This window comes from Myotis yumanensis, unplaced genomic scaffold (assembly GCF_028538775.1).
Source record: "Myotis yumanensis isolate MYYU_CA2020_CCGP unplaced genomic scaffold, mMyoYum1.0.hap1 SCAF_12, whole genome shotgun sequence".
Lineage (NCBI taxonomy): Eukaryota > Metazoa > Chordata > Mammalia > Chiroptera > Vespertilionidae > Myotis > Myotis yumanensis.
In genome coordinates, this window is record NW_027223763.1 from 24,837,207 (window position 1) to 24,854,932 (window position 17,726).

Genomic DNA, 17,726 nt, shown 5'->3' on the forward strand with positions numbered 1-17,726 from the left:
GATGTTTCTAGCTCTCTATCTCTCTCCCTTCCTCTCTGTAAAAAATCAATAAAATATATTAAAAAAAAAAAAGACATAGAATATTTCCAGCACCCCTGTACGCTTCCTCATGTCCCCTTTCAGTTAATACCTATCCCCAAGTAATGACAGATCTGAATCACCATACAGTTTTGCCTGTTTCTGAAATGTATATAAATAGCATGACTTCTGTCACTTACAATGATGTCTAGGAAATTCATTCATGTGGTTGAATTTATCAGTAGGTTATTCTTTTTTATTGTGTAGTATTCCATTGTAGGAGTGAATACACCACACTTTACCCATTTTCCTCTTGATAGGTATTGGGTTTTCTTTCTATGCTATTAAAAATATTTTCTATTATAAATAAAGCTATCATGTACATTCTCATACATGTCTTTTGGTGAAAAGAAACACTTATTACTGGGGTTGGGGTGTGAACTGCAGTGATACAGTGTGTGTGTATGTGTGGATTTTATAGACATAGTCAGTTTTCTAGAATGCATGCACCAATTTACATTTCCACCAAAAATATTTGAGAGTTCCAGTTGTTCCATGTCCTCACCATCAACTGGTCCTGTCAGACTTTTTCATTTTATACATTCCAATGCCTATGTAGTAGTATCTCATTGTAGCTTTAATTTGTATTTCCCTAATTAATAATGATGTTGAACACCTTTTCATGTGTCTTTTAGACATTTGGATATAATTTTTTGTGAACATGGTAAATTGCAAAAAACATAATATTAAGTCAAAAAAGCAAGTTGGGGAGTGACATACAGTATATTACCATTATATAAAGATTTTAAGCATGTAAAACAATATTATTTTCATATATATATATATATATATTTACACATAAATTAAAACCACAAAAATTAAGATAATGCTGAAGAGCAGTAAAAGAGGGGAATGAGATTTTGGAAGTTTGTTTTATTTCATTTCAAAAAGTCAGAAGAAGAAATTTTTAAAATTCAGTTTTATCTCTTCTGGGAATTAGGTACCTCAGTGTTTTTTATATTATTTTCTTTTCTTATCTGTAAGCTTAATTTTTAAAACAGAACAAAGGGCATTCAGGCACATGAAGAAGAATGATGAATAAATTATTAAGAGAACTGACTCAACCTGCTCCTCCAATGATGAACTGGACTAGGAGATCCTGAAGGACCTTTCTATCTCTGGCATCTACTGGTTCTTAAAGGGTAATTGATGTTCACACCAGTTGCAGTATGATTAGTAGCAATTAATACTGATAACTTACACTCTTAGTATATTTCCCCACCAAGCAAAAAGCATTATATCTAAGGACTCATCTTTCCTACACAGCAGATAGGAAAAAGTATTATCCCATTTTATAGATGAAGAATTTGAGTCATACAAGAGTGATATTTGTTGAGAAAAGCTCAGTCTTATAACATCCTACTTATAAAATTATAAGAGGATGGGGGAGACAATGAAAAGGAATAAATATAACTATTAATTTAAACTTCAACAGTTTTAAAGACCATTACATACCATTCATGATAATTGTATCTGATGTTCACATTTACTGACTAACTAGAGGCCCGGTGCACAAAAATTTGTGCACTTGGGGGGGTCCCTCAGCCCGGCCTGTGCCCTCTCGCAGTCTGGGACCCCTCAGGGGATGTCCACCTGCTAGCTTAGGCCTGCTCCCCAGGGGATTGGGCCTAAGCTGGCAGTCACACATCCCTCTGGCAGCCCGGGAACCATCGGGAGATGTCCATTTGCTAGCAGGGAGCAGGCCTAAGCTGCAGTCGGACATCCTTAGCGCTGCTGAGGAGGCGGGAGAGGCTCCCACCACCACTGCTGTACTGGCAGCCATCAGCCTGGCTTGTGGGGGAGCAGAGCTCCCCCTGTGGGAGCACACTGACCAACAGGGGGCAGCTCCTGCATTGAGCATCTGCCCCCTGGTCAGTGAGTGTCATAGTGACCAGTCATTCCCAGTCCTTCTGCTGTTAGGTCAATTTGCATATTACCCTTTTATTATATAGGATAGAGGCCTGGTGCATGGGTGGGGGCCGGCTGGTTTGCCCTGAAGGGTGTCCCAGATCAGGATGGGGGTCCCACTGGAGTGCCTGGCCAGCCTGGGTGAGGGGCTGATGGCTGTTTGCAGGCTGGCCACAGCCCCTTCAGGGTGGGGGTCCCTGCTGGGGTGCCTGGCCAGCCTGGGTGAGGGGTTGATGGTTGTTTGCAGGCTGGCCACAACGCTGTCAGGGTGGGGGTGCCCCCTGGGACGCCTGGCAAGCCTGGGTGAGGGGCTGATGGTTGTTTGCAGGCTGGCCACAACGCTGTCAGGGTGGGGGTGCCCCCTGGGATGCCTGGCAAGCCTGAGTGAGGGGCTGATGGTTGTTTGCAGGCTGGCCACAGCCCCGTCAGTGTGGGGATCCCCACTGGGGTGCCTGGCCAGCCTGGATGAGGGGCTGATAGCTGTTTTCAGGCTGGCCAAGCCCTCCAGTGGGGACTCTTATCCCATGAGGGTGTGGCCAGCCTGGGTGAAGGGCTGATGGCTGTTTGCAGGCTGGCCACAGCCCCAGCCACCCAAGCTCCCAGTGGAGGCTTGCTGGAAGCAGGTAACTGGGATTTATTTACCTTCTATAATTGAAACTTTGTTGCCTTGAACGGAGGCCACAGCCACCAGGGCAGGCGGGAAGCTTGGCTTCCTGCATAGCCAGGGCAACCAAGCCTCCTGTTTGCTCCAGCTCGGTGGCTGCTGGCTGCCATCTTGGTTGGGTTAATTTGCATATAGCTGCTCTGATTGGCTGGTGGGCGTGGCTTGGGGCATGGCTTAGGTGCAGTCAATTCGCATGTTTCTCTTTTATTAGATTAGATTGATTCATCCCCTCATTCATGTATTCATTAAATAAACATTAACTGGGTATTAAGTGGCAGGAGCTGTGTTAAGACTAGAACTATAAAATCAAGTAAGACATGGTCTCTTCCCTCAAATAGCCTTAGTGGGGGTGAAATATAGGTAACTGAAATCTATGATTAATGGTGGTAGATAAGTAGTTATGGTAAAGGTATATATGTACCGAGAGGGAATATGAGAATATAGAGTTGTGGCTCAGGGAGTGGATTGTTTGGTGTATATGTGTTAAGTGTGAGTGTGTGCAAAATAAGGAAATCTAATACTGTATTAAGTTTTCCTGAAAAGTTTCAGAGGTATTCTACTCTTCTTTACATTTTGTAAATTAATATGGAAATAACATATTTTGAAAGATGAAAATTAATATTCAGTTTTCATTGATGAATAGAGAATTCTGTTTGTGATTTTAAAAAGAAATAAATGACAACACAACCATAACCCGAAGCTTCTTTAATTTTTGAGTATAACATGATATAATTTTTCAAAGTGGGTAGTCTTAATCTTCTTGAAGCCAAATTAATAACCTCTTGGAAGATTAAAAATATGTAACTATGGATATTTAGTAAGACTGCTAATGCTTTTTTATCCTTATTAACAAACAAATGTATCTGTGGAAGTCAGAGAAATAGTAGCTTCCCTGGAGCAAACATTTCTAACCATCTGATGTCTTTTGTTAGGAACCCAGAAAACGTATGACTGATTGCTTTCATGGATTAAACTGAGGGTACTAAATGAAAAACAAATTAGGTACAGATGTTGAGTATATTGAGATTAATTTTATTCTCATGGGCACCATTTCCTTAGCTGCTTGGACTAATAGCAATTTGTTTCCAAAAACGTGAGTATGTCAAAATAACTAAGCCCATCACCACAGCTCAATAAGTTTTCCCCATATATGTATTTTGAAAGTGGATAAATGTTTCTAATAAACAAAAATGTCTAGCATTTGTATTAATAATGACTTTCTGTATAAGTAACATAATATGTGTTCATTCATTCAACCAAGACATGTCAGACACTGAGTCAGATTCTGGGGGATTAAAAAATAAATAAAGCAAGGTTCTTGCCTGGAGCTCTAATCTAGTGGGAAAGAGACAAGTAAGCAATAATTACAGTACAAGATAATGGGTTCTGATAGAGACATGAATGAAACACTATGGGGACATGATTTTTTCCTACTAACAGCCTGCAGAAAAATAACATAATATAGTCCAGTATCACACAAAAAAAGCAAAAACTAAAAAAATAACTTAGGGGAATGGTTGCTCTCCAGGTCAAAAATAATAACAATGATTATTTACGTGTAATGACTGTTGAAATTTTGTAAAGCACTTAGGTACTCTAAAGTAGACAGACCAGATTTAATTATCACTTAATATCTTTACCCATGATTTTTGTAAACAACTTAGGAGCAGGGATCATGTCCTTCACCTTTGTGTTCCAAGGCCTCATGCAGTACCTGTTACACAGTAACAGTTTTTTGTTTTTTTTTTAATTGCTTAAAGCATTACAAAGGGTATTACATATGTGTCCTTTTTTTTTTCCCCCCGCCCTTGACAATACCCCGGCTTCCCCTACCCCCCAGTGTCTTATGTCCATTAGTTATGCTTATATGCATGCATACAAGTCCTTCAGTTGATCTCTTATTCCCCTCCCTCCTGCCCCCCAACCCTCCCCGGCCTTCCTGCTGCAGTTTGACAATCACACAGTAACAGTTTTAACATGTTGAATGAATGCATGCACAAATACATAAATATTGATGATTATATAAATGGCACACTTCTGAGTTCATAGCAAATGGAATTAAGTGGACAGGCCTTTTGAAAAGAATATTTGACATCTGATATATTAGAGAGGTCTACTAAACAAAGAGAAATGAAGTTTAATAGGGAATGGTACTGACATTATTAGTTACAGCAGATCTATCTAATTCATTCTTTATAATCTCTCTAGGTCAGCGGTTCTCAACCTGTGGGTCGTGACCCCTTTGGCGGTCGAAACACCCTTTCACAGGGGTCGCCTAAGACCATCCTGCATATCAGATATTTACATTACGATTCATAACAGTAGCAACATTACAGTTATGAAGTAGCAACGAAAATAATTTTATGGTTGGGTCACAACATGAGGAACTGTATTTAAAGGGCCAGAAGGTTGAGAACCACTGCTCTAGATGGATAGTCATGACTACAGAGTAGACATTTGGTAACTACTTACTGAATGAACAGTTCTACCTCCACAAATATATCTCTTGGATCCAACTCCTCCTTTCTACACAGCTTTCTATGTACCTCCACCCTCTTCTTCCTAAGTGGCTCCCTTGTAGTCAGGACCCTTCATTTAAAAAATGTAATTAAAGCCGAAACCGGTTTGGCTCAGTGGATAGAGCGTCGGCCTGCGGACTGAAAGGTCCCAGGTTCGATTCCGGTCAAGGGCATGTACCTGGGTTGCGGGCACGTCCCCAGTGGGAGATGTGCAGGAGGCAGCTGATCGATGTTTCTCTCTCATCGATGTTTCTGACTCTCTATCTCTCTCTCCCTTCCTCTCTGTAAAAAATCAATAAAATATATTAAAAAAATAAAATAAAAAAATAAAAAAATAAAAAATGTAATAAAAAAAAAAAAAGCATAGGAAGTACATAGTACAAAAGCCTGGCATACACCCACATCAGATACTAAATGGCTGAAAATTAATGAGCTAGGCTGTCCTGAGAAAATTAGTTATTTGTATGTTTTAAAATGAGAATGGATTGATCCCTACACAAAAATCTATTTGTTATATAATAAAAAACTTGAAATAGGAAAGAAAATATGGGCAGATTTTAAAACAATCTCTGCTTAGCGCTAACCTCCCAGCTGCTGTTTACTGATGGGTTTTGAGAGTCTTACCCTCTAAAAGCACAGTTTAGGAGTCTGCTAATGATGGGTGAGGGATTTGTACCCAGAGTTTTGGGTTCCTTCTCTCCAGTTCCCTACTCTCCAGGATTTGCCCTTCAAGTTCCAGCCACTGCTAACTCCAAACTCTATCTGGCTTTCTCAGCCTACTAAGATTACAGCTTCCTGCTACAGTTGTACTCTTTTGCATTTCAATTTGGAAAATGCCTTAAAGGTAAAAGGCAGGATGAATGTGGAGCTAATTTCACATGCTCCCCTTCTCTGAATGATCACATTTTCTTAGATCCTGCCTATGCTGATTGTCCTCAATGCCTTCAAACAATGTACTGTTTAAATTCTGTTCAGTTTTTAGAGATGTTTTTGGCAGATGGGTTATTCTAAAGTAAATGGTCACAGTCAGAACTTATGCCTAATTATAAAAGTTCCTTATTGGTTGCTCAATTTTTCTAATTTCTTCTTTTATCACTTTACTAGAGGCCTGATGCACAAAATTTGTGCAAGAGTAGGCCTTCCTTCCCCCGGCTGCCAGCACTGGCTTTCCTCTGGCACCTGGGACCTGGGCTTCCCTCTGGCACCCGGGATCCGGGCTTCCCTCGCAGCCCCGGCTTCATCTGGAAGGTCATCCAGAGGGACATAAGTCTAATTAGCATATTATGCTTTTATTATTATAGATACCTTCTTTTAAAATAACCATCAATGATTATTTTATACTAGAGGCACGGTGCATGGTTAGGGTCCCTAGGCCTGGCCAGTGATCAGGGAGGATAGGGGCCTGCCTTCCCCCGGCTGCCGGCTGGGGCCTTCCTTTATTCTGCACCACCCCTTGGTGGTCAGTGCATGTCATAGTGAGTGGTTGAACCCCCCCTGGTCGGTTGAACTCCTGAGGGGACAATTTGCATATTAGCCTTTTATTATATAGGACTGTGCTTTTAATGATGACAAAAGCTAATGTTTTTGATGGAATAAATCTGCTTATCGTTTTTGCTCTCATTCATGGTAGATTGTTTTCCCATGTGTTTCACTGTGAGATCATGTTTCATCTATTTTAATATGAGGGAATCCTAGAAGTTTAAGGTGAAGATGTTTTCTCTAGGAGAATTAGTGCTTGTGCCTGCTCAGAGGCAAAGTGTGCCAAAGACCTGGAACATATATCATCTACAACTCTTCTTTGAAAATTATTTCTAGCCCCTTCACCATCTTGTTCCTGCCTGATCCATACAAACTTTAATTTTTTAATAATGGTGTTTTTCTATGAACTACAAAATCAAACATAATACTCAAGTATGATCTGGACAGACAGAGTACTAAAGAATTATTACCACCCTTATTCTGGAAATTCTACTAATGCTAGGATAGCCTAAAGATTACTGCTTTTGGCAAACATGGAAAAACAAATTGTAACACAGAGATGGGGATATGCATAATTATGAGAGAGTTGGAAAAACGTGAAACTCGTTATTTATGAAGTCAGCTATGTAAATTGCGACATGTAAACCATAGTTCTATTTATTCGTTGACATTAAAAAAATCACACAAAAATAAAGGAGAAACAAAAAGCAAAAAAAAATCTGCATCTTGTGAAGAGACTTACAGCTAAGCTAGCATGCCTGGCTGTGCGCTTCCCCTCCTCTCAACCTTTCTCCTTGATACCTCCACAAAAATGTCTTGGATCATCAACTTAAATCCTCATTTTCCCACATGATCTACTGATACTAAGTTAGATTCCTCCAACCTACATTTTTGAAGTTGAGTTTTAAACCTAAATGAATCACAATAAAAAAATCTATCAAATTCAGTTAAATGGATGAATAATTTTAACAGCTGACAAGCCTAGGTGAAAGGTTATAGTACCCAAGCTGTAATTAAAAGTGAGATTAAAAATGAGAGATTTTTACAAAATTACTATACTAAAAAGCAAATTTGAGAGCAAAAAATAACTGTTTTGTTTTGTTTTTTAATAATGGAAGATACTTTATTTTTAATCATCTCTCAACATTTCAACTCTTGGTAGAAATCAAATGCAAAATATCTGCATTTTAAAATTAGCATATATTTAACTTTCTCACTCACAGCAACTTCATACAGTAAGACACACACCAAGGAGGAGCACGGAGCATTTCTTGTTCAGTCCATGAACACTATTTCCATGATACAAACACTGGACTTTCTCTCCTAGAATGAGTTAGCCATTCCCGCTTTAGTCCACTGCATAGGTTAAGTGGCATCATGGCTGGTTAAAAGTTACTGTGGTGCTGGAGTGATCTAGAAATGGAAAACTAGAAAACTAGCGCTCTCAGGAGTGGAGAGGCACTGACACTTCTGAAATGTGGAAAGGAAGAACATCAAATATGAATGTTCCAGAATGGGGTGGTTTTAGTAATAAAGCTGGTTGAAATTCAGCTTTAAATACACATTGAATATCTACATACGATCTACTAAATATATAAAAAAGCCACAGAAGATTTGAAAAACCTTAAAATCACTCAACTGAGCTGGAAAAATACCAGCAAATTCACAGTGGCCTCGGGATTCAGCCAGAGAGAGCAATAACTTTGGAAATAACCTGACAGACCTAACATATAACCAGCATATTCATAGTATTGCTTTTTAAAAAAAATATATTTTATTGATTTTTTACAGAGAAGAAGGGAGAGGGATAGAGAGTTAGAAACATCGATGAGAGAGAAACATTGATCAGCTGCCTCCTGCACACCTCCCACTGGGGATGTGCCCGCAACCAAGGCACATGCCCTTGACCGGAATCGAACCTGGGGCCCTTCAGTCCGCAGGCTGACACTCTATCCACTGAGCCAAACCGGTTAAGGCTCATAGTATTTCTTTCTTTTTTTTTTTTTATTTTTATTGTTTTATTGCTTAAAGTATTACAAAGGGTATTACATATGTGTCCTTTTTTTCCCCGCCCTTGACAATCCCCTGGCCTCCCTTACCCCCCAGTGTCAGAGTATTTCTTAATGTCTCTTTTTATGTATTCAACTAATGAAAAGTCATTTTTATAACCCCTCAATAAAAATGCTATGTCTGTTCACATTTTAAAATGGGAAATAACTCTAATAGTTTCTGCTGGATCTAACTAATTTTCATTGCTTTTTACACAAAAAATACACAAAGTCTAAGATAACAAAAAGAAAAATACCAGGCACTAGAAATACATTTTATAGACCAAAAATTTTTGGTGGGAAAATAGTTTTCCAGTAAGTAAATCTTTGAATAAATTTGAAACTTCCCATTTTATTTTTTTGATATGTGTAATTCCAAAAATCTGAGCTCGTGACAATGCCTTTAAAAACCTGAAGTCATTTAAACTGGCAATATAGTTTTAGATTTTTAAAAAGTTGAAAATATATTGAGAAAGTAATTTTCTTTTATGCCCCCTACATGCCACTTATTTGAAGGGAGACTACATTTTAAAAAAATACATATTTTTATTGATTTTACAGAGAGGAAGGGAGAGGGTTAGAGAGTCAGAAACATTGATGAGAGAGGAACACCAATCAGCTGCCTCTTGCACGTCACCTACTGGGGATCGAGTCCACAATCAAGATACATGCCCTTGACTGGAATTGAACCTGGACCCTTCAGTTCGCAGGCCGATGCTCTATCCACTGAACCAAACCGGTTAGGGCAAGACTATATATTTATATTGTAAAAGTAATACTCATCAAGGAAAAAAATGTTAAACAGTGAAAAGTACGAAGAATGCCTAATATTTCCAATATTTAAACCCAACCACTATTAACATCTTAGTGGGATGTTGTTGTTTTTTTCCTTTGCTTTTTCCCATGCATAAAGTAATTTATAACATAGTTTAATTATATTGTACATATAATTTTAATTTCTTTTCCATGACTTAACCTTAGATCATAAGATGAATTCTATTATTCAAGGAACTCAGATGAATGAAAGTAGCCACTGATAGTTATCTGTGCTTTACTCTCTGCAGTTTTAAGAGAAAACACATGAAACTAAGAGTCATATACTTGTGATTTCTTTATCATCTTTCCATTGTACAGTTCCACGAACCAAGTAACAACCACCACACAAAAGGTTTACACTTCAAAGTGATTTTATGTCTCACCTTTTGAGCTGCAAGATGGAGGGCTGTTCTTTGGCTATGGTCCGTTTTATTAACGTCTGCTCCTGCCTTTAGGAGCGTATCTGCACAGTCCAGTCTGTCAGCCAGCACACAGTACATAAGTGGTGTTCTCCCAAATTGGTCTTCTTTGTCTTTAAGGGCAGCATTTCCTGAGTGTAAGAACATATGGTGATATTTTATCATTGTTGTTATTACTAATATGACTAGGAAGTACATTTACTGTTTACCAAGCACTGTGCTAAATGCATTAAATATATTTTCTCATTTTTACTGACCCTATGAGATTGATATTACCATCCCCATATTATAGGAAACTGAGACTCAGAGAAGTAAAGTAAGTTGTTTACATGACACTGAAAGGAGGTGTTGGAGCTAAAATTCAAAATGACTGTTGACTCTAAAGGCCATATTCTTAACCACTATGTTACGCTCAATTAACATTTTCAGATATGAAACTACTAATTTTCCTCCCTCGCTCCTTTCTTTTGTCAACAAATATTTACTCAGTGCAGACCATATATTAGGCAATGTAGTATGTTTTTGAGAGATAAAAATATGAATCCTGGTTGGCTTTCCGTTTTAGACAATATGATGCAAGTGCATTCTACCCTAATCCTCCTGCTATTTACAACTAAGCTCCCCAGGAAATACATATGAACGATGGAGAAAAGAAGAGAGCCTGGTTAGAGACCTATGAAACTCCAGGAACAACCTGATAATGAGTTCCCTCAAGGTTTTGTTGTTGTTTTGTTTTTTATCTATATTTATTTTTTATTGAATTTATTGGGGTGACATTGGTTAAAAAATTATATAGGCTTCAGGTTTACAATTCCATAATACATCATCTGTATATTGTATTGTGTGTTTACCACGCAAACTCAAGTCTCCTTCCATCACCATTTATTCCCTTTACCCTCTTCTATCTCCCCTTCCCTCTAGCAATCACCATACTGTTGTCTGTGTCCATGAGTCTTTCTTTTATTCCCCCTCCTATATATAGTCAGTCTGGGTGCTAAAGTAGCTCACCAGAAACACTAATAGGCACAGACACAAAATTCCTCAAGATGCCTACGCTCTCCAGTCAAAAGATTGGGAAGTGGGTAGCCATGTAGCAGTGTACTCTTTTGGCTGTACCTACTCTACTCAAAGCTCATACAGTACAACAAAAGAAACTGCAATTCCTTTTCTCTGCAGAGATTGGGCAGGTGGTGGGGGAGAGCCCTATGAACCATTGTGCCCCAAATTAAGCAAAGGATGGCAATGAGGTGGTATCTTACCCCTTCCCAACTAGAGAGTGGGGGAGTATTGTGGAGAGGAGAAAGCTGAAGAAAACAATTTTTTAAAATATATTTTTTATTGTTGATAATATTATAGATATCTCCCATTCCTCTCCTCTCCCCTTCCAAAAAGGCAATTCTTTAAATAGATGCATGAAGTTGTGGACAACTTCTGGGCAGCTCATGTATGCAACTAACCAAAATCAAACTAGAAAAACCTATGGAAAACTGTCAGTTTCTTATTAACTTAGTTATTATTGGGTTACAACCTGACGCAATAATCTCTCTTCTAGGTGTTTACTCAGGGAAAACAGAAGCATGAAAATGTGTTCACATAAAAACCTGTATGTGGATATTTATGGAAGCTCCATTTATAATTGTTAAAAACTAGAAACATCTCAATTGTCCTTGATCTGAAGAATGACAAAAGAAACTGTAGCACATCCACACAATGGGATACTGCTCAACAATAAAAACAAATGTACTACTGATCCACTCAACAAGATGGGGGAAAAATCTCAAATGCATTAAGTGAAAAACTCAGCCTCGAAGGATACCTATTGTTTGATTCACTTATATGGCATTCTGGAATACGCAAAATTATAGGAACAGAAAACAGAGCAGTGTTGGTTACCAGGGCTGAGATGTGGGGAGGTATTGATTATACAGGGACATATGGGAATTTGGGGTATGATGGAATTGTTCTATATCTTGATAGTGGTGGTGATTACATGACTATATATTTGTTAAAATTAAATAATTGTACAAGGGTGAAGTTTATAATACTGACTGCATTACACCTCAATAAACTTTATTTGACAAGAACAACAACAACAAAAGATACCATGGCTCCTGCCATGCACTTTAAGTGAAAAAATGCTGCTACTTTCATCACAGATAATGATCAGGTATGTATATACTAGCTGAGGGCAATATCATGGGAGTTGCGAATAAGGGAAGCTGGTTACTTTTTTTTTTTTTTTTAGACAAGCAAACTAAGAAATTTTACCTTTAGTTTTTTTTATTTTTCAATTACAGTTTACATTCAATATTTTTTTTTAAAATATATTTTATTGATTTTTTACAGAGAGGAAGGGAGAGAGATAGAGAGCTAGAAACATCGATGAGAGAGAAACATCGATCAGCTGCCTCTTGCACATCTCCCACTGGGGATGTGCCCGCAACCCAGGTACATGCCCTTGACCGGAATCGAACCCGGGACCTTTCAGTCCACAGGCCGACGCTCTATCCACTGAGCCAAACCGGTGTCGGCTACATTCAATATTATTCTGTATTAATTTCAGATGTATAGCATAGAAGTATTTGACAAAATCATGTACTTTACACAAAGCTTTTGCACATCATAGGAAACTATCAACAAAACGAAAAGACAATCTATTGAATGGGAGAATATATTCGCCAATGATACATCCAATAAGGGATTAATATCCAAAATTTATAAAGAACTCTGACAACTCGCCTTCGCTGGTTTGGCTCAGTGAATAGAGCATCAGCCTGCAGACTGAAGGGTCCTGGGTTCAGTTCCAGTCAAGGGCACATGCCTGGGTTGCTAGCTTGATCCCTAGTAGGGGGCATGCAGGAGGCAGCCAATCAATGATTCTCTATCATCACTGATGTTTCTATCTTTCCCTCTCCCTTCCTCTCTGAAATCAATAAAAAAAATATTTTTTAACAAAAGAACTCAGACAACCCAACACCAGAAAAACAAACAATCCAATTAAAAAGTGGGCAGAAGACCTGGACACTTCTGCAATGATGGCCAATAGACATAAGAAGAGTTGCTCAATAGCACTAATTATCAGAAAAAAATGCAAATCAAATCCTAATGAGATACCACCTCACACCTGTCAGAATGGTTCTCATCAATAAATCAAGAAACAGTAAGTGTTGGTGAGAATGTGGGGAAAAAGCCAGCTACTTTTAAAGTACTTTGGCATGAACTCTGCTAATGGAGGAAGAAAACTGACCAAATGAAATACTTTCTTTGGGAAAATATAAATGTTAGATGAAGAAAGAGGTGTCGCAGTTCTTTCTGAATTGTTTTGTGCCTGTAACTAAACTATGTTTTAGTTCTAAATATTTCAATATATATTTACATCTTGGATATACTGGAATCTAGAAGTACTGTATAGCATTTCAGATAACTCACTTTGCTAATCCATGTTTCCACGTATATTCGTAATAAAGCAAGAAAGGTCATGGCTCTTGAAATTTAAGAGCCTTACAAATATATTCAGATTGCCTCCCGGAGGAAGCAGGTGTTCTTTTTCAAAACCTTGGTTTTGAGATGGAGGCAAATTTTGCATTTGATCAACATATGGGATCATAGAGGCTCCTGTGCACAAGTCTTGTGAGTGGTAAAGCTCTGCAAGATATATTTTGTGCATAAGGGCCTCCAATATCTAATCCAGAAGATTTCAGAGATTCTATCCTTGCCTTTATAAGATAAGGACTCATTTAAACCCAAACTCATTTACAAAACTAAAATGCATTATGGGTAGAGCATGTTCCTTTGAGCTCTTCTGGAGTCAAAATGACACTAACAGAGAACATGTGGGAGTAAGGCCAGTCTCCAGTTGTCTTTCACAATTAAACGACTCTCTCTACCAGCATCTCACTTGTTAATGTTAAGTAGATAGTAGCGTCTATTAGCAAGATGGCAGCAATTCTTATAATTTCCCCCTTGAGTGCGATTCTCCCTTTGGTAAGGGAGGGGACTCGGGAACTGTGATCACATGTACAAATGCTGAGAAATGGAGGCAATCATCACATCCTCGGATAATCCTAACTGATTACGTTTCTCAGGGCCAAAGCGAAATCAGCAGCACGGGGTTAATAGGTAACTCTACCACCAAGACATAGAACATTAGGCCAATTGCTATGCTCTTCCCCAGTCCGTAAGGGACAGGGGAACTTCAACCTTCTCTTCAATCCCTGGCATACTTTGTTTTTTATATAACTGGTTATTTATACTTCCCAACAGAGAAGATTTTACTGGGTTATGTCACCCATTTGATATGTTATGGTTGTAAGGCAAAATTTGTGTTTTCGAGGAAACTGGAGGCATAGATCTCCTATTCATGATGAGAAAAAGCAGCATTCAGCCTCAGTTCACCCCCGTTTTGAGTTGCTTTAGGAGGATGGTGGCTTTATGGCGAGTTTCTGAGTAACAAGGATCTCTTCAGGTTCTGAGCTTCCTGGCTGAGAGAGGCCTGTGCCTTTCCCTACCTGCCCTCCCATCCTCCTTAGTTTCCTCAATTATAAGATTCAGCCAATACCTGCCCAGCCTACACAACAGTTTATTTTGATGTTTGACTATAATGACTGATTGTTTGGAAGTGTTTGGTAATCGCAACATGTACAAACGTAGGGCTTGCAATGTAAACTAATATGCACCAGATGACAGGCACTTGTATTTGCATTGCTGTCGGGGACAGCTAATACGGAAAGCAGCTGCCTCATGTGCTATGTTGTTTTAATTATTCTGGCAACTGTAGAGAGAGAGCCTCTAATCCATGGCCATTTGGTGCTTGCTTTAACTGGGCTGGCATTCTGCATGTGCTCACCCTGCACATAGCTCAGAAAGCTGAGCTGAACCATGACTGGAAAGCCACTGCTCTACTGCACTCAGTTATTTTAAGGCTACTTGGAGCAGAAGAGTCTGTATGGTTAATAGATTCAGATATGCAGACACCAGAGCTTCAGCTCTAGCAGTTAGAGGAATGACTGCCACTTGTAATGACAGTTGTGCCAGTCCACACCATAGCTATGGTGCCCTACTCTCCAACACAAGTAAATCCAGCATTCTCTACTGACATCTTATTTGCTTGTTCTCAATGTTACCTTTGTGTGGCATGAGAGATGCACTTCGTCTGCTTTCATCCACTTCCTATGTCCTATCTTTTGTACTATCAATCTTGGGAAGGCATTTAAAAAATATCTGCTTATTGTTTTAAAGGCATCATAGGAACAGTGGAAAGAAAATAAGATTCATAATCAAGAGATTGGGATTGACTCTCAACTTTACAGTTATTAGCTCTACAACTAAATTTCTTAATTTCTAAATCTCAGTGTCCTAACATATGAGAATAACATACACATTTTGAGGACACTTGAGATTTTATAAAATATTTTTACATATTACCTCATTATAATTGTTGTGGTATCTTAATATGTCATTTATACTTATTGCTATTTTGAAATTGTCATAGTTGTTAGATCTGCCACTAGATCTTGCTATTTAATGTGTTAATAAAAAGTGATTATAGGTTTATTGCTATATCATAATTTAAAAGTACTTTGATAACTATCAGTTAAAATATAACTGATTTTCTTTGGATTCCTATATAGTATATTTAAGCTCTTAAAGACATAGCTCTGAGAAGCGCCATAAGCTTTACCAGATTGCCAAAGGGGCCTGTAGTACAAGAAAAAAAAAGTTAAGAAAAATCCAATCTAGATAACCATTAAGTTCATCAATCAGGTGTACACCTAATCAGTTTTCTTTCTTGTCTCTCTCATTCTCTATGCATTCATACATATGAATGTGCAAGTGTCTGCAGGAATAGCCCCATTGTTTAGTATTTAAAAGCATGCATTTTGGAATTAGACTTTCAGGCTTCAATCTTACTTTTGCTACTTATTAAAAAAGTCACTTAATCTATGCCTCAGTTTCCTCACATATAAAATGAGGACAATAATGGTACCCAAGACTCTTTGTAGTGCTTTACTATTAAATGAGTTAATGAGTTGCATAACACTTCAAACAGTGCCTGGCACATATAACATACATTTGTAAATGTTGGCTAATTTTATTACTATTATTAGCATGGGTGCATATACATGTATGTATATTGATATACACATATGTATTAAGGAAGCATTTATAAAACATTTAGCGACCCATAACATTTAAGGTCAGGGTTGGGGTAAAAGAAGAAGTATCCCGAAATAATGCCACTACTCTACCACTTATGAAGCTCCTTGCCATACCTAACTACTTTGTTGGGAGATGCCATACACAAAGAGAGAAAATGATTCAGAGAGACTCATACTGGCTCAGAACATGGGAGGGGGGGCCGAGATTGTGATAGAATCAGAATGTTGCTGCCTGGTCACTTAACCACTGCCAACCACCCCAAACACTATTAGCAACAACGACAACATTACTCTTGACACACTGTGCATATTTACAAATAATTTAGTTTGGTTTTCACAAAGAAAACAGTATTATTTATTGTTGCATCACCACCCATAGTTATAATTATTTTTCTTGTGATGAGAACTTTTAAGATCTAATATCTTAGAAACTTTCAAATATACAAGCGTAATATTAGCTATAGTCACCCAAATGTTTTACAGTCATTATCCAATTTAATCCTCACAAAAGCAGAGTATTATAGCTTATAGTTTACAGAGGAGGAGACTTAAGCCAAAAAAGATTAAGTGGCTTAGCCAAGGTAATACAGCTAATAAATGACAAAGCCAGAACTCAAAACTCAGGTTTATCTGACCCTAAAATCCATGTCCTTTCTACTGCACTACATTGTACAGTATCAAAATGAATCTACTAAATTCTATTATCAATTATATCTCTGGTATTCATCAAATTATTTACATTTGATGTTAAGAGATAACCATATCTATAAATGATAACCATAGCACATAAGGATTTTACTATGTATATTTATGCTTTTAGGACCCAGAGCAGAGCTCTAATTCATCTGAATCTCGGATGTAATGGGTTAAGTTAAAACATTAATGCATTGTATTAGGTTAAACACTAAAAACTGCTACTAAAACGATGTCTCAGGGAAAGCCTCTTCAATCCTACTCCGGGATACTGGGCAGCAGAAAAAGTGTTCAACTTAATTAGCTGTGTATGTAGAAAGAGATGCTCATCTGTTTCCATGGAGGCAAACACATCACTGACATACTTCTCCATGGAAACAGAGAAGGGAAAATAGAAAATGCTAAAGTGAATGAATTCACTGAACAGTTGGTGAGCAAAGATTCAAGAAAAACATAAAACATAATCTGTAGTACTATGTTACTAGTTTAGAAAAAAGAAACATGTGCTACATAAAAGAATATATACGATACATTTAGCTTATATACTTAAGATGAAACAGTTATTATTTTAATAGGAATATACAAATGTTGAGAAATAAGACAGAGCAAAGGTATTACTGTTTTGCACAGAAGACATAATGGCAGAATTCTTAGAGATGAGCAGTGTTACAGCTCAAAGTCAGCAATGAGACAAGATGATAGAACACACAGGGAACCGATTTATAAATAAATTTATCAGCTTTATACTGGTTTCACATCATCATTTTGCTTATCTTATTTGTTTTAAGGATTTTTCTTGGGGGCAATAAAATTATAGAAATATTTCAAGTTTTATTTTATGATATATTAGCTAATTTGTATTACTGAGCCTGTATAAGTATTTTTAATTTATAAAATACTACATGCTCTGTTTCCTTTCAAAATTATACTTTTCATTAAAACAA

The 17,726-nt window shown here is 37.8% G+C and overlaps 1 protein-coding gene across 1 annotated transcript in view; it reads right to left on the reverse strand.

The window, feature by feature from the left end:
- INVS (inversin) overlaps positions 1-17,726 on the reverse strand; it is a 119,469-nt gene that overhangs the window by 94,168 nt on the left and 7,575 nt on the right. Inside the window, exon 3 of the mRNA XM_070431063.1 lies at positions 9,896-10,062. Within this exon, the coding sequence (XP_070287164.1) occupies positions 9,896-10,062 (167 nt within the window). The remainder of the gene's footprint in view (positions 1-9,895; positions 10,063-17,726) is intronic.